Source organism: Tachypleus tridentatus, chromosome 13 (genome assembly GCF_004210375.1).
Source record: "Tachypleus tridentatus isolate NWPU-2018 chromosome 13, ASM421037v1, whole genome shotgun sequence".
Lineage (NCBI taxonomy): Eukaryota > Metazoa > Arthropoda > Merostomata > Xiphosura > Limulidae > Tachypleus > Tachypleus tridentatus.
In genome coordinates this window covers 73,508,640-73,526,258 of record NC_134837.1, presented here as the reverse complement: position 1 = coordinate 73,526,258, position 17,619 = coordinate 73,508,640, and the positions used below count along the sequence as shown (strand labels likewise).

The 17,619-nt window shown below is 32.4% G+C and overlaps 1 protein-coding gene across 20 annotated transcripts in view; it reads left to right on the top strand.

Annotated features, from left to right (window-relative positions):
• Upf2 (UPF2 regulator of nonsense mediated mRNA decay) overlaps positions 1–17,619 on the top strand; it is a 131,675-nt gene that overhangs the window by 88,921 nt on the left and 25,135 nt on the right. For all 20 annotated transcript variants that reach the window (XR_013021518.1, XR_013021517.1, XR_013021512.1 and 17 more), the window contains 5 exons: positions 1,559–1,697; positions 4,864–5,000; positions 7,307–7,490; positions 12,084–12,170; positions 12,616–12,719. Coding sequence is in view for 8 of the 20 variants with exons in the window: in XM_076481776.1 (XP_076337891.1) it covers positions 1,559–1,697; positions 4,864–5,000; positions 7,307–7,490; positions 12,084–12,170; positions 12,616–12,719 (651 nt within the window). In the remaining 12 variants the exon portion in view is untranslated. The remainder of the gene's footprint in view (positions 1–1,558; positions 1,698–4,863; positions 5,001–7,306; positions 7,491–12,083; positions 12,171–12,615; positions 12,720–17,619) is intronic.

The window sequence follows — 17,619 nt, the reverse complement described above, 5'->3', positions numbered from 1 at the left end:
TTATTAATCACTTCTCCAAGAAGCACAAAATTTAATGTAAATTACAAATTATAATATTGTCATTGCTAAGGTTGAGGCAAAGTAAAACTTTTATAGTCTTCAATCTTGTATGTTTATGAAGTCGTTCATTAGAAAATCAAACTTATTACACTCGCTCATTGCATTCTTTCTTTCAGAAATTGCCAGTAGTTCTCTTTGATGTTTAATATTGTTTTATTTATAAAAATAGAAAGCCAAAGCTTTAATCCATCAAATGATGTATTATATTGGGTTGTTTTCTGTGTAGGGATTTGTGTATTTTGCTTCTAGTTCAAACTTTATTTCCATAAAAAGCACATTGACAACTTAGCTGAATTTTAACAGCTCTTGTGGCATAGTTAGAAAGACATAAAATTATAGTTATAGGACATTGTCTGCTTTTAAAATATTTTTATTTTGTGATTTTAGTGAATTGTTTAATTAAATAAAAAAATTATATAATGCAGTAGTACAATTAGTATAAAAAAGTAGTATAGTTTTATCAACAACTGATAACAAGACCCGTATAAATTTATTGTTTCTCATGCATATTTTTCATTTATTATTATAAAGGTAAGTAAAAAAGGGAAACCATTTGGATTATATAAAGTTAGATAAATGAAAGAAAATTTCATGAGGTCAGTGTGTGAGCACCTACCTCATGGGTAGTCAGTGTGTTACTGTAATTCAATGAGATAATGTGAACTATGTATTTGCCAAACGATTTAAAACTTGTGGGATTGTTAGTTAAATATTGTTTAAATGGCAATAAGACAATAAAATTTGAGTAGAAAGAGATGTATAATGTTATGAGATTAATGCTATTTAGGACAAGCAAATGTAGTTTTGTGTTACAATATGAAGTAATTTTTGAAAGCAAAAAAAAGGAGCAGCTTAGATTTACTTTAAATTTGTTTTGGTTGTTATGAGATTAGTGAAATTGACCAGCCTCATATAAAGATAATGTAGAGAAAATAACAAATATATAGTTTTACTTAAAAAAAAAGTTTTCTGATTTTAAAGGTCATGCAAATGAAATTTGAGAATTTTCAGATGAATCAAACTATTTTTAATCCTAAGATGAAAATCACTTTTCACTTCTAGGATTCAACACTTTAGCTCCATATGTTAATGGAGAAATTTCTAGGGAAAATTAAAAATTTTCATTAAAAATTGTGGTTTTGTATATAATAGAACTTAATGCTTGCAAAGATACATAAAATGTATTTGAAGTTAATGGAATTGTAAATGTCAGTTTGGGGTCACAAACTCAGCTGATACAATAGGAACCACAGCAAAAGTGTTAATTACCTATTATTTAGTTTAGAAGAGTTACATATGTTCTTTGGAATGGATTAATGTTTATGCACTAATTTACAAGGCTTTTACTTTATTTTACTTTAATTAATAAAGTGCATTTATCATTTGATGAACTAAGTTTTTTAGGAGGAAAACCTAATGTTAAGTAGTTTTAAGTGTCCATTTGCTGTACAGTTGTGAATTTTAAATCATTTATAAATATCTGTATTTTATGTAACAGATTAATCATCCAAAGTACAATCAGCGACGAGTGAGTATGGTCAGATATCTAGGAGAACTCTACAACTACAGAATGGTGGAGTCTGCTGTGATATTTCGTACCCTGTATTCATTTATCACTTTTGGAGTCTCTTATGATGGTACAGAGAAAAAGAAAGACATTTACTTTTCTAATTATTAGTTGTTTTTCATGACATCAAATTATTATTTTTCCCTGGTGTACAAAGAAGTGAAATAATTAAAATTTCCATTATTTTACATGACGAAAAAATTACCATATATTCCAGAACAAGATATTTATTTTACTTACTGATTTGTTTCTAGAACTTCTTAATAAGTAACTTACCATGTACACCACTTAACTGTCACTTCGGGAAATGTTGTGGAAACAAAATGTGGAATAAAATAAATATAACCTTGTTCTGTAGATTATATAATTTCTTTGTCCTACAAGATGTCTAAGTTATCCAAGTTAGGAGTTTCTGGAAGGAATTTACATGTAATGTTTCTGTTACTTTGTCTCAACTTTCAAGCAAAAAAGAGCTTAAATGCTGTAGTTTCATTTCCTTGCTACACATAAGCCTATTTTTATGCAAAGTTCATGAGGTGTATATTATAAACACTACTTCATCTGCTTTCTAAAACTATGATGTATGTGTTGTTTAAGCAGTAGTTTATTTACTTACTAAACATTTTCCAGGGGGCATACTTACCTTGAAACTTTTTTGATATTGTAAACCATTTCAAGGCTTTAAAAACCCTTGAATTTTGTCAAAATAGTATCTGGTTCTTGAACGTCCTTGAAAACTCAACAGAGATGTGTGAGCAGAATCTGTTTATGGTCTATTACTATTACATGTTGCTTTGAAGCATAATGGTGCTAAAACTTGTAAACAGTCACTAGGCTGTAATATTTTGAAATAGCCTATTTATTTGAAAAGCATTCTGTACTTTCCATTTTCTGCTTCAACTCTATTCAGATTAATTGGCAATAGTCAGTTGCTATGTCTAAAAGGTGTACTTTCTGCGGTAAATGGCTAGATGAGGAGTGAAATTCTCAGCTGAAGATAGGACAGCAGCAATCCATCAGCAAAGCTTTGCAATTCCAAAAAGCAAAAACTGTAGAGTTATATATAGTGGAAGAATCAACTGTTAAGCAGCCACATGGAATGCAAAATAAAGCATTGACTAAAACATTGAAATCTATGGTCATTAAAGCTAACCTTAAAGTAATATTTTAATATGTTACGCCTAATACGAGGTCTGTTAAAAAAATATGCGGACTGATGTCATAAAACAAAATGTACTTTATTTAGAAGTTACAGGTCTGGGACCCCTTCAAAGTACTCTCCTCCCCAACGCACACACTTATTGCAACGGTGTTTCCACTTGTTGAAACAGTCCTGGTACGCTTCTTTTGTAACGTCCTCCAGCTTCTTTGTTGCATTTGCCTTAATCTCGGGAATCGTCTCAAATCTTCTTCCTTTCAAGGGTCTTTTGAGTTTGGGGAACAAGAAAAAATCGCAAGGTCAGGTGAGTAGGGGGGGTGGGGAAGAACAGTGATTAAGTGTTTGGCCAAAAACTCACGAGTTCTGAAGCACATATTTCGCAGCAACACAGGGCATCTTCAATTTTTCGGTCAAAATCTTGTAACAAGATCCAACTGATATCCCACACTCTTCAGCAAGCTCCCTGACAGTCAGACGTCGATTTGCCCGCACCAGGGTGTTGATTTTGTCGACGTATGGGTCGTCAGTTGACGTGGAAGGACGTCCAGGACGCTCATCATCTTCAATGGACTGTCGACCATTCTTAAAACGTTCATGTCACTTGAAACATGCCGTACGCTTCATAGCAACATCACCGTAAGCCGTGTTAAGCATAGCAAAAGTTTCAGTCGCAGATTTTCCAAGTTTAACACAAAATTTCACAGCAAGTCGTTGCTCCTTAAGATCATTCATTCTGAAATCCGCCAAACGAAAAAATCGAACTTCACTCAAAACTGCGTAGCTAATACACAAATGAAGATATCAGCAATCGGATAATGGCGTCGTAATCAGCTGATCTGTGTGAAACTAGCGATACCAAGCGGATTCCCCTGGAACCAACTGGAGCCACGCAATTCAAACAGTCTGTGTATTTTTTTAACAGCCCTTGTACAAATACCGTTTCCTCAGCATTAAAAAATAATAATAAATAATTTATTAAAAATTTTAAGATTTGTCTTTTTCTTTTATCTCAGATGTTTTTGGAAAAACTTGATTTTTATATTTAAAAAATTGCATTATTTAAAGTGTGTATCAAAGTTAGCTATTTTTTGTACTTGTTATAAGCTGTGGTTTAATATTTACTTGTTAAAATTTCTTGTGCACTTATTAAGTAATTCAATCTTGACATTTTTTAAACTGAATAATGTTCTGTAGTACTGATTGTTTCTAAAAGTTAATTCTTGTATTTCTTCATTTGTACTTAATCGTTAATGTTAAAGAATTGAAACTATGACCAAAGTCTCAATACCATAATGGTTTAGTGAAATACTTTTTCTGTTCATTTCTCTGCATTTGTTTTACTGTATTTTTAATCACTGAGTAACAATACTTTGTATGTCTATAATATATTTTGTTAAAGTTTACAAGTGTTCATACTGCTGAGTAATGAAATTCAGTAATTTACTTTTTAATACTATAATTGTGTTATTTAAACACCTACAAAGTCAACACTATAGGTTTTATTTTTGATTGTATTCTACTCCTTGTTTAGCCTGGGATAACTTGGGATCGAAACACAGTATCAAACGTGTTCATCTTTTTAGCTTTGGGGAATTTATAATGTACCGGTCAGTTTTACTATTTTGTTGATGGATGCAGTAAGCTAGTTGCTTTTCTGGTGAGTAGTTTAAAATTAGGGGGTGACAGCAGATAGAGTTAGTAGCTTTTCATAAACAAACATACACTTTTTTCACATAATTGTAATTTTATTTCTACATTTTTAACATGCTTTGTATTTTGGTGAATAATTTTATTCTTTCATTATGCTCAAATTGTACAGAACTATAATGCTGAAATTGAATTTAGTACTTATAGTATATTTAATGACTACAAGTTGGAATACGATGTAATCACATGCATTACACCTGGATATAGTCACTGCTGCCATCTTCTAGGGCTACATAGAAGTTGTGCAGTATTAGTGAGCATGTATTAATAAGAACACTTGCAGTGATTTTATTTGCCTCTAACATTTTGTAATATTCAAAGTCGTAATTACAGTGTTGAAAGAAAAATTTCTGATTTGAAATCTTTACAGATACCTATTCTGAGCTGGACTCTCCAGATAACCTTTTCAGAATTCGCCTTGTCTGTATTCTCTTAGAGACTTGTGGACAGTATTTTAATAGTGGCTCAAGTAAAAAAAAGTTGGATTGTTTCCTTGTCTTCTTTCAGGTATTATTCATGTTTATTAACAATTTCTTCTTTTACCATTACATATTTAAGATATGATATATTTGTAAGCACTTTATGTTATGTCACAGTTAAAAGCTATTGTCATACTACTAATATTTTTAAGTGTGAGCCTTGTAACAAATAAATGTACCATTATTTATTTCCTAGACCATCCATTTTATTAAAAAAATTATACAAACAAATTTTGCACATCATACTAGTGAATTTAGTATTGCTGGATCAAAACAATTTTTAATTTCAATTACTAAAAAACTACAGGTGAAAATAAACTGTGAACATTTGTTATGGAATAATTTCTTACTACATTGTTTAATATAATCTAGTAAGAGTTTTTTTATATAATAGTAGTGGTACAAAAAAAGGATACTGTTGCTGTAAGTTTATTCAATAGGTACATTTAATTTGATAATTTCTTTCCAGTACAAATATTTTTGTCCCCCAATAGTACAGCAGTAAGTCTACAGATTTACAACACTAAAATCGGGGGTTTGATTCCCCTCGGTGGACTCAGGAGATAGCCTGATGTGGCTTTCTATAGGAAAACACACACACGTACACAAATATTTTTGAAATAGTTTTTTTTTTCTTTTCTTACTTTTTAACTTTTAACCAACAACTTTTTGGTTATATTATATAATGTACCTAACTTATTGTGATTTGGATAACATGTATAATTTTGTTCAGAATAGGTTTATTGTACATTTTACTCACTTTCGTAAAATAAATATCTATCATAGAATATTGTGAAATGAATACATGTGAGTGAAGGTTGAGCATGGCCCAGTGTAATATAATCATTAAATATATGGCCTGAGGAATAATATACTGAATGATCAGTTAGTCACAGTGTCTTAGTGATTAGTTAAAAGGACTCAAAAATCCCATAGATATAAATTATTCTCCTGTGTTTGAGATCTTAGGTGCATTACAAGAAACATCATCAAATCAAACTCTTCTGTCTGATAAAAATAGCCCAAGAGTTGGTGTTGGGGGTTGTTGAATAGCTGTCTTCTCTCATTTCAAAATGACGGACAAATGACCTCTTGTAGCTCTGCACAGAATTTGAAAGACAAACAATCCATACTGATATACATATGAGGAAATACAAAGAAAAATGTTTAAATGTATATATTTGCATTAAAACAAAGGAAGTGTTATGTTTGTACAACAAGCTTCTGAATTTAATAGTTATTCATCCATCTTGCAACAAATAACAGCACATAACACTTAAAAAAGTATTTTAAGTTATAGAAAGGAGCAAACAAAGTTGCTGTTTTGAAAATAACCTTGTAGTCTTCATAATGAATATAAAAGAAAACATAAAAGAGAACAGTTGTTTAATAATCAAAAACAGAATGATCAAAAGCACTACAGACAATCATGAGAAATATGAATAAAACAATATTAATTTCTCAGTTACTGGTTTTCTGTTGTTTTTATCATCAGAATATTCTTAAGAAATTTTAGGATGATTAACTGATATATTTGTGTGAATTGAGTTATTTTTTAAATAATATTCTAGCTAATTAGAATTTCATATTTTAATAACTTTGCATATTATTATTCTGTTAACCCTTTAACTGGGGGAGACAAGTTATCTCTGCTTCTGTATGTTGCATATTTTTCCTGGTGAAGACGAATTAACTTGTCCTGATGTTGTTTGATCATTTCTGGAATTGGGAGGCTGTTTTATCTCGTCTAAGTAATTATTTGTTCTTTTATTAAAGCTATTCTGTGTTGTTTACCAAATGTTTTGGTTATGTACTAGTGATGCAATTTAGCAGTTTTTTTACCACTGAAATAATTGCATCTAACAGAAGTTGTAAGCACATGGCTAGTGATGATTCTTTGTTATCAGATTCTGAAATTGATGCTGGGTCTAAGTTTGACTATTTTCATCTTTTAATGTTTGATGCCACCATTTTAGCAACAAAAGACTGCTGAATTACACCACCAGTACATAGCCATGTAACCAAAACATCTGATAAACAACATTAAATAGCAATAAAAGATGAAGAAACTGCTCAGATGATATGAAACAGCTTCCCAATTGCAGAAGCAGTCAAATGATATCATGATGAGTTAACTCGTTTTCCCCATGGGAAATGTAACACATGGAAGCTGATTAACTATACTAAATATGACAGTATTTGGTTAAAATAATTCCTCATTTAGTGGGAGTTTAATGACTGGGTATATCTGCAGTTAAGGGGTTAAGAAATTAATCTCTGTTGGATATGTGTTAAAAATAAGATATGACTTCAGTAAATTCTTATCTTTATCAGCGTTATTACTGGCACAAAAAGTCCTCTGACATATTTTCTGAGGAACACCCATTTCCTGTGACTCTTGAGTTTTTGGTGAAAGATACAATTCAAGTATTGCGACCAAAGTTTAAACTAGCTGATTCTCAGGAAGAAGCTGTACAAGCTGTTGAAGACCTCCTGAGAGAACTAAAGCCAAAACTTGGTACTGTAACTGAATCTTAATTTTATGCAAATAGCTTAAGGAAAAGATCTAGTGTTGGTATGTTTTATAGTAGTTCCATTGATGAGATTACAAATACAGTTTATGTAGTATAACATTGAAGAGCAGTAAACTGTACAGTTATCACCTGAAATCATTCGACTTTTACAAGATGAGTTTGCTGTAATGTATTTATGCATTGAGGTTTTATTGTGTCTAATCAGTGACAACATACAGATAAAGGGAATTATTATTTGCTCCTTCTGAAAGGTATTTTGAGGTGGTTATGTTTTAATTTTTATAGTAATAATAGTTTTTTTCTCACATCACAAACTTAAACCTACTAATGTGAGTAAAGGACAATCCAAACACCTTATTCACAGTCTTCAGTTTGTGACCATAAAAGATCTAGTCTTGTTTTTTAACTTGTCTAGGGTAAGTGATAAGGAGTAGAATTCTCTAAAATCAATCCAATGTACTTATCAGTGATGTGTTCAGTGATATACTTGGCTTCATGTTATCTTCTCTGCTGAAAATTTAAAAGCTTTACTGTATTTATTCTTGCAGTGTTTATATTAATATACATTTCATACTGTGAGTAAAGAACAATTGAAATGCCGTACGTGTGATTTTAACCCTTGCTTTGAAATAATTTTCAATAAACTTCTCAATTTGCTGGTATTTTGTCTTGTACAATTCTGATCACATGTAATAAGACTACAAGTGATTATCTTCAATATTTCAGCTAATCCAAATAAAGTATGTGCTTGCAGCTATTAGTCAAAAGTCTCAAATAATAACATCTCGTTGTAAAGGAAACTGTTTGGTCAAGAATAGATTATACCATTAAAGCAGGGCTTGACAAATCCTGGGCACTAGGTAGTCATGGTACTCGTATATTTGGTGGTAGTAATTTGTTTTTGTTTTGCTAAAGGTTTGGGCTCAACAACCTATTACTTTTGATCAGTGATTGGCTTGTGTGCTTATCTATATCACATTGTAAACTTTGAAGAAGTAGATGCAAGACAATCAGATTTTTAAAATGAAGTATTTATACTAAATATTTGTTTATAAATATAGTTATTTCCAAATGTTAAGTGATTTTTCATGTTAAGAATAAAAATACCTAATTTCAGAAATCTTAAGTTTTATTTGTATAAAATCTAAAATCTCATAAATAAATTCCAAACTTTTTTTACCCTTTTTTTTTTATCTTAGAATGACTTCATATTGTAATATGAAATCACCTTTATCTATACTAAGTATCTTTATGTCTGTAACAGCATACATCTATTTATACATAAATGCTATTTTTTATTACCCTTTGAATTGGTCTAACTACTAATTCCACCATTATTAGTTGTAAATCATGGGGTAAATGTGCAGTTCACATTACACTATTGAAATAAATTACCCACAAGCTGCTCATGCCTTATGAACTATTTTTATTATATTATTTATCTTAATCTAACTTTAATTAACCTAAATAATTACATTTATATTACTCTTGATGACACTTACGCCTACTTTTTTATACTAATAATAGTAACTCGCAAAGTAATGTTAATTAAATAATATAACCAGTGAACATGCAATAATATCATTCAAAAACCAGGCAATGTTCCATGACTACATTAGTTTTTATGACTTTCTAAGTAAATGACAATAGCTGTTACAAATTAATATGAGGTACTGCTGATATACGAGGGCTGTTAAGAAAATACGTGGACTGTTTGAATTGCATGGCTCCAGTTCGTTCCAGTGGAATTCACTTGGTGTCGCTAGGTTTGCACAGATCAGCTGATTATGACGCCATTTCCTGATTGCAGATATCTTCATTTGTGTATTAGCTACGCGGTTTTAAGTGAAGTACGATTTTTTTGTTTGGCGGATTTCAGAATGAATGATCTGAAGGAGCAACGACTTGCTGTGAAATTTTGTGTTAAACTTGGAAAATCTGCGACTGAAACTTTTGCTATGCTTAACATGGCTTACGGTGATGTTGCTATGAAGCGTACGGCATGTTTCAAGTGACATGAACGTTTTAAGAATGGTGGACAGTCCATTGAAGATGATGAGCGTCCTGGACGTCCTTCCACGTCAACTGACGACCCATACGTCGACAAAGTCAACACCCTGGTGCGGGCAAATCGACGTCTGACTGTCAGGGAGCTTGCTGAAGAGTGTGGGATATCAGTTGGATCTTGTTACAAGATTTTGACCGAAAAATTGAAGATGCACCGTGTTGCTGCGAAATATGTACTTCAGAACTCGTGAGTTTTTGGCCAAACACTCGATCACTATTCTTCCCTACCCCCATGGGACTGACAAATTTCTTTATTGTTACATTAGAAAGAAAAGATACAGTCTTCAATAGAAAGTGATATGAAACAATTTAATGTTAAAGAAGCATCAGAAAGTACAAGGGAATTGGAACTGATGAAATTGTTGTCAGAAGTTTCTCCTTCAAGAAGTCATTTTTGGGCAGCATAAAGAAGGAAATTCAAGAAAGAGTGATGCAACTTACATAGCTTACATTTAATCAGACCATGGGTATAGCAAGTTGTTGGCTATGTGTTTCCTTCCACAGTGTTGCAGGTCAGTATTCTAAAATGATGAAAGGTTTTGCAAGACAGTTCAAACAGGAGATGTTTGAAAAACACACATCACACAAGCACTACTGGCTCCAAAAGCTAGCCATTTGGTTGTATGCACAAACAAAAGTTTGATTTGAATGTGCTTTTTATTTTGGCTTACTATAATGCCAAGAAGAGCAAGCCATTTTCCAATTTCCAAGGATTACTAGAGTTGACTGGTAAATTGGGGATTGAACTGAGAAATAAGTATAACAATGAGAAAAAATGCAAGGAAATTTCCTCACTCATCATAAAAGTAATAAGAAATGAAGTGATTTGGAGACTGCAGGATGCTAAATGTGCAAGTGTGATGGGAGTTAGATGTACTTACAAAGCAGATGTTCATTGTATTGTGCACAGGTTAAATTTAAATCTCTGAAGTTCAGTGTAACTTGAATGTACAGTAACAATCTTGACTCAGTTCTCAAGAAGATCTACAAATGTTATCAGTATTCTCCAAAGAATATGTGACAATTGAACAAAGTATCTGGAAGTCTTCAAAATACAGAAATTTCAATACATACACACTGTAAAATGGGTGGTCGGCAAAGTTGTTGCTGTCTCTGCACTTGCGGAAGATTGGAAATGTGCCGGAGAACAGCTGGAAACCATCAGTTGCTAAGAGTATTTGAGTAAACTCTTAATTTAAAATTTGTTCACATGCTTCCTTCATTTTTCTCTTGAACTGTCTTGGAACAATGAAGAATTTCTTCCTGTGTTTTTATGTAAAATATGATTTATACCATTCAGTGGCAAAACATAAAATGTTTTTGGTAGTTGTTAAAGCACCAAATCCTAAAAGCAGAAAAATTCATCTGGCTTCTTAATTTTGGGGTGGTTCCTAGATGAAAAGGAAATTTGTCAAGCCCTGCATTAAAAGGGTGAAAAAATCTAAATTTAGATTTATGTTATTCCTTTAATATTACAAATATTTTTAAATATAATGAAGTATCAGGCTGTCCATGTACAACATTTTGTTAACTGAAAATACTCAGATTGTAGTTTACTTTGTTATTATTAATAACTGTTAAGAGCATGTTATTTAATTGTCTGACCTGCTTCCAAATAAAGGCATGTATGTCTTTATTGTTCTTAGTGTCAAATAAGTTTTTCAACTAATCTGTTTTATTAATGGTATTGTCAGTTACCAAAACTGTTATTTTGAGTTACATAAATGTTTGAGAAAAAATATTTGACTTTTCTGATATTTATTTTCAACTCTATGACCTATAAAGAACGAAAATGTTATTTTTAAGAACTTTTTTTACATACTTTGTAAATGAAATCTAAAGTAACCCTAAAAATATAATGTTTTTATTTGTTTGATATTCAATCATTTTTAGCCATAATTTTTTAGATCCAGCATGGCCAGGTGGTTAAGACACTTGACTCATAATCTGAGGGTTATGGGTTCGAATTCCCATCACACTAAACATACCCTTTCAGCCATGGGGCATTATAATGTGATGGTCAATCCCATTATTCGTTCATAAAAGAGTAGCCAAAGAGTTGGCGGTAGGTGGTGATATCTATCGGCCTTCCCTCTAGTCTAACATTGCTAAATCAGGGAAGGCTAGAGCAGATAACCCTTGAGTAGCTTTGTGTGATATTCAACCCAAACTATAATTTTTCATGTCTTTACAAAACTTCATTGTGGAAATTAATTTTCACTACAGAATTTTATATATTTAATCCAGTTGAATGTGTAATTCAACTGTTGTATATTCTTACTCATTCTTAATTTTCTCCATTAAATCACATATATATATATATATATAAAAAAATCTGTATTGATATTACTGCAAATATAATATTGTTGTATAAAGGAACTTGTTAATGTACATGTTAATTGTTGAAACGTATGAGGAAGTTTTTCAAAACAGTGTCAAGTACCAGAAAATATAATTACATGCTATATTTTGGGGTCTTGAGTTTCTAATATTGATTTTTTCAACCACAGTGGAAATTCTTCCATCTCTGAGAAATACTACCGAAGAAGTTGACCAAACTGAGGAGAGTGGACTTGGACCTATAGAAGAAGAGGAAGGTGTGTTTGTACACTTGATAGAAATTCACAGGAATATTGAAAATGTCAAATATTCATGTTACACTATTAATGGGAAACATTTGTTGAATATACTCCTCTAGGTCTAAAGTGATCTTGGATATAATCAGGTTTAAACAAAGAATCAATTATAATTGTTAGAACATAGTTAACAGGGTTCAGTTGCTAAAGATACTAGTTTTATGTTATCTGATATAAAGGATAAAGGTAATGGTTCAACTTGGGTGGTCAAGGTCAGTATTAAAGATGCTAAAGTGAATTTTTATATAATATACAGTGTTGAGGTGATAAATGTCAACAATAACAAGCTCTTCTGAATACTGACATTTCTTAATCTAGAAAGTTAAGGTAGTGATCATTTGGGTTTGAATAATATTGATTAGGTTTTAAGGATGCTCTCTTGAACACTGGTGTTTTTTTAATTCAGAGGACCAAGATGATGACTGTCAAAGTTTAGATGGCAGTGACCAAGAGCAAGACATGGATGGAGATACTGACTTATACAGTGGTAGCCAGAGCCAACCTAATGAGGTGAGAATGTAACCTGTACTTCAGTGGTTTGGCGTGGTATTCCTATTTAATGAAATTAAACTTAAGTGGAACTGGAACTACTTTGTGAAAGTACAGTTTACAGAAATTAAGTATATCCAGTTATGTAGTCAGAATGATTTAAAATGAATAGAAAATATTAAATTTTCTAGTGCAGTATGAGTGAAGCCATGTCAATAGCATGAAAGTTAAAAAAGTCTTTTAATTGCATTTCTAATCAGCTTGATGTTATCTTTTTTCCACATGAGCCCAGCTGTTTGCTTTTTTTATGACCTTACATTCAGAATCTAATGAAACAATTATGTTATAATTATATGCAAGTAACTTTGTCATAAAGACATGAGTAATAATTTACATTTTTATATTACCCAAGTTTCAATTTCTTAAATTCAAAGATAAATGTAAAAAACAACAACAAACCTCTCAGTCTTCACTTTTCTGTGTGATGTGGCACATTAGAAATTTTTAACTTGAAAAATAGGCTGCTGCAGTTTTTAACAAATTATATAAAAAAAGAAACTGTATAATTACAACCAACAATATAAAAAGTCAGATTTCTTTCTTTGCTGAGATACCATTAATTTCTTGCACTCTCCAGAAAAGCTCGTCTCCAGTCTCTATGACTTTTGAATTCTTTGCTAATCAACATAATTGATGAGCATGTTTGTAATCACTAGAAAGAACAGATTATTTTCATACATCTTACTAGTCTGTTACGTTTTGGTATAATATAGATTACCATGGTCTACATAAGAATTGATTTATTTGTAATGATCATATTTTTCTATTGTGAACAGTAACAGAATGTTTTAATCTATTTATAAGTTATTTAAAATGCTAGATGTATGTGTCTTTTCTTATAGCATAAAATGCCAGATAAATTATAGTTAATGTTTCAAATTCAGTGAGGTTTATGGAATAACTTTTTTTTTTTTTTTTTTTCACCAGTGCAAATGGCTGGAGTATGTAGTGAATGCTATGCTACAAATGCTTGTTTTTTATGTGTAGTTTTTATTTGTTTATTTTTTTACTAAAAGTAATTACAATATAAAATGTGTTATTTATGTTAACTGTAGAGGAAACAGCTGAAGCACTTCTGGTGTCAACTGTTGATTTTGGTGCAAAGATTATTGCTTTATATACAGATGGGTTAGAGAAAAAAATATTTGAAATGTGTTTAAGAGGTTTTAGAGATTACAAAAATGAAATTTGGGAATTTTTAGATGAAGAAAAGCATTTAACCTTAACATGAAAATCACTTTGGACGTGGGCCATTCAAAACAGATACTCATTACTTTCTAGGTCATATCGTAGTTTATTGAAAGTACTTCACTTAAAAAATGACTTTTTGTATGTGAAAGGCTTATAGTGTTTATTGAAACACTGCCACATTTTGTGAAGTTGTACATTATATCAAAAGTTTGTTGTATCAGTTGCACAAAGACCCTCTATGACTACAAAAATGTTCACGTGGTCAGTCATATTCACTGATGCCAGTAATTTCAATAGAATGAGGAGACAATCACTGAAGAATAAATAGTCTAAAAATAAGCGACTTAATCAATTGTGAAAACTGGAAAGGTCTTCAAAGGCTTTTTCAGCACTATTATGAAAAGCATACATATGACAACCATTATATACCAAGAGTTAAGAACAAGCAGAAGTTTGTAAAGGAAGAAACAGCAGTAATCACATCTCCATACTCAAAAATATCACTGGAAAGGGCAAAGAATGTCAGTGGACCCTTTGTATAAATTTATTTGCCTTTCAACAGTTTACATGTAAAGGCTTATGGCTTTAAAATTGTTCAACTTGTTTGCATGTGGAAAATAGCTTGAACTATACAATCATTAACAAAATTACCAAGATCATAACGAACTTTTCAAGTCAAAGATAAGATACCACCAAGAAGCACAAACTGTTTCACATACTTAAAAGTTGAGTTGCCAGTCATGGAGGAAAACTATGAAGGTTATAAAATAAAGATTTGGCAAAACCACAGTTACCTTTTTTAAAATAGGGACCTTTCTGGAATATCAAACACAAAGCTACACAGTGATTTATCTGTGCTGTGCCCACCACAAGTGTAAAAACCCAGTTTTTAACATTGTAGGTTCACTGACTTGACATTGTGCCACTGTTGAGCAGCCTGCCTGGAAGGGTACAACTTTCAACACAGAAGTTAAGCTGAAGTTCTGTCACATTTGTGCCCTTTTCATCTTACTGTAAGCTACAGAATGCTGCAGGACTATTGGCTATGTGATGAAAACCATCAAGCTTTCACAATACCTGTCTTTGGAAAATTCTTGTACAATTAATTGAAACAAATGGTCATTTTACAATATTTTCAGCATGGCGGCCAGTGTCGGCTCCCTGGACCCACTGATTTTTTCACACAGACAGTGTCATTAACTGTGTTTTGCAGTACTGTTGATCTATTTTTGGGATATATGACGAAAATTTGAGGAATATTGTGTCATTTGAAATTGCATGAGAAGGGCAAGGAGATCAGTCAAAAAACAACTTCTTACCAACTAAATGAATAAAAAACGGTATCAATGGGGTCTGAAATATAAGAACTGGACGTAAGAACAATGGAGGAAGGTGTTATTCAGTGACGAGACTCATTTCTTTGTACAGGGTCAAAGAAGTCTTTATGTTCACAGATCTCCAGGTGAGAAACTTCGAGAATCTCACATCAGTCAGTTCGTAAAACATCCCTTGAAGAAGATGTTTTGGGACTTTTTCAGCTACTATAGTATCGGAAACTTGCATATCGTAGAAGATATGATGCAAGGACCACAGTACATCGAAGTTTTCCAGAGAAGAGTCATTCCAGAATTGAAGAAGAGATTTCCAGATGGATCTGGCATTTTTCAGCAAGATCTGGCTACATGCCATACATCGAAACTTGTGAAGAAATTTATGACTACAATGTGAATAAAGGTGCTGGATTGGCCTGGAAACTCTCTGGACTTAAATCTTATTGAAAATCTTTGGGTGATTTGTAAAGAAAGACTTCGGGGAAAAGATTTTACTACAAAAGATAAACTGAGGCCATAATTGAGGTGTGGTACCGCGATCCAAAAATTAGTAAAGATTGTGGTGAATTCGTGGACTCGATGCCAAAGTGGATTTATGATCTTCTGAATAAAAGACGGTCATATCATGTATTAATTTGTGAGTAATTTTTGGACTCTCAGAAATAAAATGCAAAAAATTGAAAAAATCGTAATTTTCTGTCTTGTTTCAATTAATTTGCACAAGGGTGTATAAATTATGTCCTTTCAAGATCAATAATAAATAACTATAAAATAACCAAACTGGGAAGAATAAGGATTATTCTCAAAAAGAAAGAACGTTTAGGGCATGTGGTGTATAAATAGGCCAAAATATATCAAAACACTGTCTGATATAGTCCAAAGGAACAAAGAAGACCAAAACCCATCTCAAGAAGAATAACAGAGGTATATCAGACAGCAGTAAAACACAATAAATTGCAGATAAAACAGCCCAAAGTGCCACATGGCATAAAGAAAACTAAGTAAGACTGTTGTAGGCGCTTGACCACATTTTATCCATATAACATATCTCTTATCTCACCTTATTCCTTCTGTAGAGTACGTGGATATTTTGTGTATGTTTATGTAGTCTCTTTCCTTCTGTATTACACCTAAGAATCCCTGTTATCATCTTTATTCTGCTTTCTTCCTTCTGTACTGTATATAAGAATTCCTCTTTTATCTCTTTCATGTATCTCACCTTGCCCTGTTCCATTTGTCCTGTGTAAAGGAGTATGTTATCATATTCATAATTTTCATTGTACTTCATTTCTTCTCTAACATGAGTGAAAATTCTTACTTCTTAACAAGTGAATTGTTTTAGGTAAAACTTTATATTTTATCACTTATTTTCTCTATATTAACACTAACTGTAGATAAATTATCAATGAAATGTTAAAAAAGTATGAAATAAATAATACCATTCTTTAATCTTTACTGTCTGCATTCCTGATCAGAAAGTTACAGCTTACCTTGACAGTTTCAACTCTTCACCTCTTCACATCTGTTTTCATTTAATTCCCCTCCGTGTGGTTTCCTGTACGTGGTGATGGGACCTCCCAGGGAAGGTTCTGTTCTTTCAGTTTACCTCCTCTGGGATCTAAACATCCACCAACGTGTTTGCCGTGCGTGGAGACCTTTGAAGTGGAGGAGAGGATCCTGGTGGTTGAGGGGTCTAACCCTAACACACCACTTTGGCCTTGAATTCCTGCAGACAGGTGACCTTTGGGTGGACCCCCTTGGGTCAGTTGGTTGGTCCACTTGGGCTGGAGTCAACCAAGTACCAGTGTTGGAAGTTCTCAAAGGGTGTTGTGGACATTGTATCTGATGCTGGTGTTTGGGTATAGTGCTCACGAAATCCTGGCATTGCTGCAATGTCTGTGCATGACATTGAAGTGCGTCCCCTCGTAGGGCTCCATGGTGGGTGGGGACAGTGGGTACCAAAATTTTTCTTTTTTCCTATGAATCCTCCAACAAAAAAATGTAAATAAAATAGTGAAAAAACAGTCAATAGGTAAACGACCACGTCTTGAAGACTCTGAGCAGCAATCTTCAACATCTGTAACACCTGTACCCCATTTTTTTACATTACCTTCTGTTTCAGAAAAACCTTTAGGGCAAATGTTCCCCTTTTTTATTCAGAAGGGACTAGAGGGACTTGCTGGCTCTCCAAAGTCAGTAAAGAAGCTGAGATCTGGAGACATATTGGTTGAAACATCCACATCCCAACACAGTGAACTTCTCTTGAATTCATAGGCAATTGGGGATGTACCTATTGAGGTTACCCCTCATACTACCATGAATTCATCATGAGGAGTTAT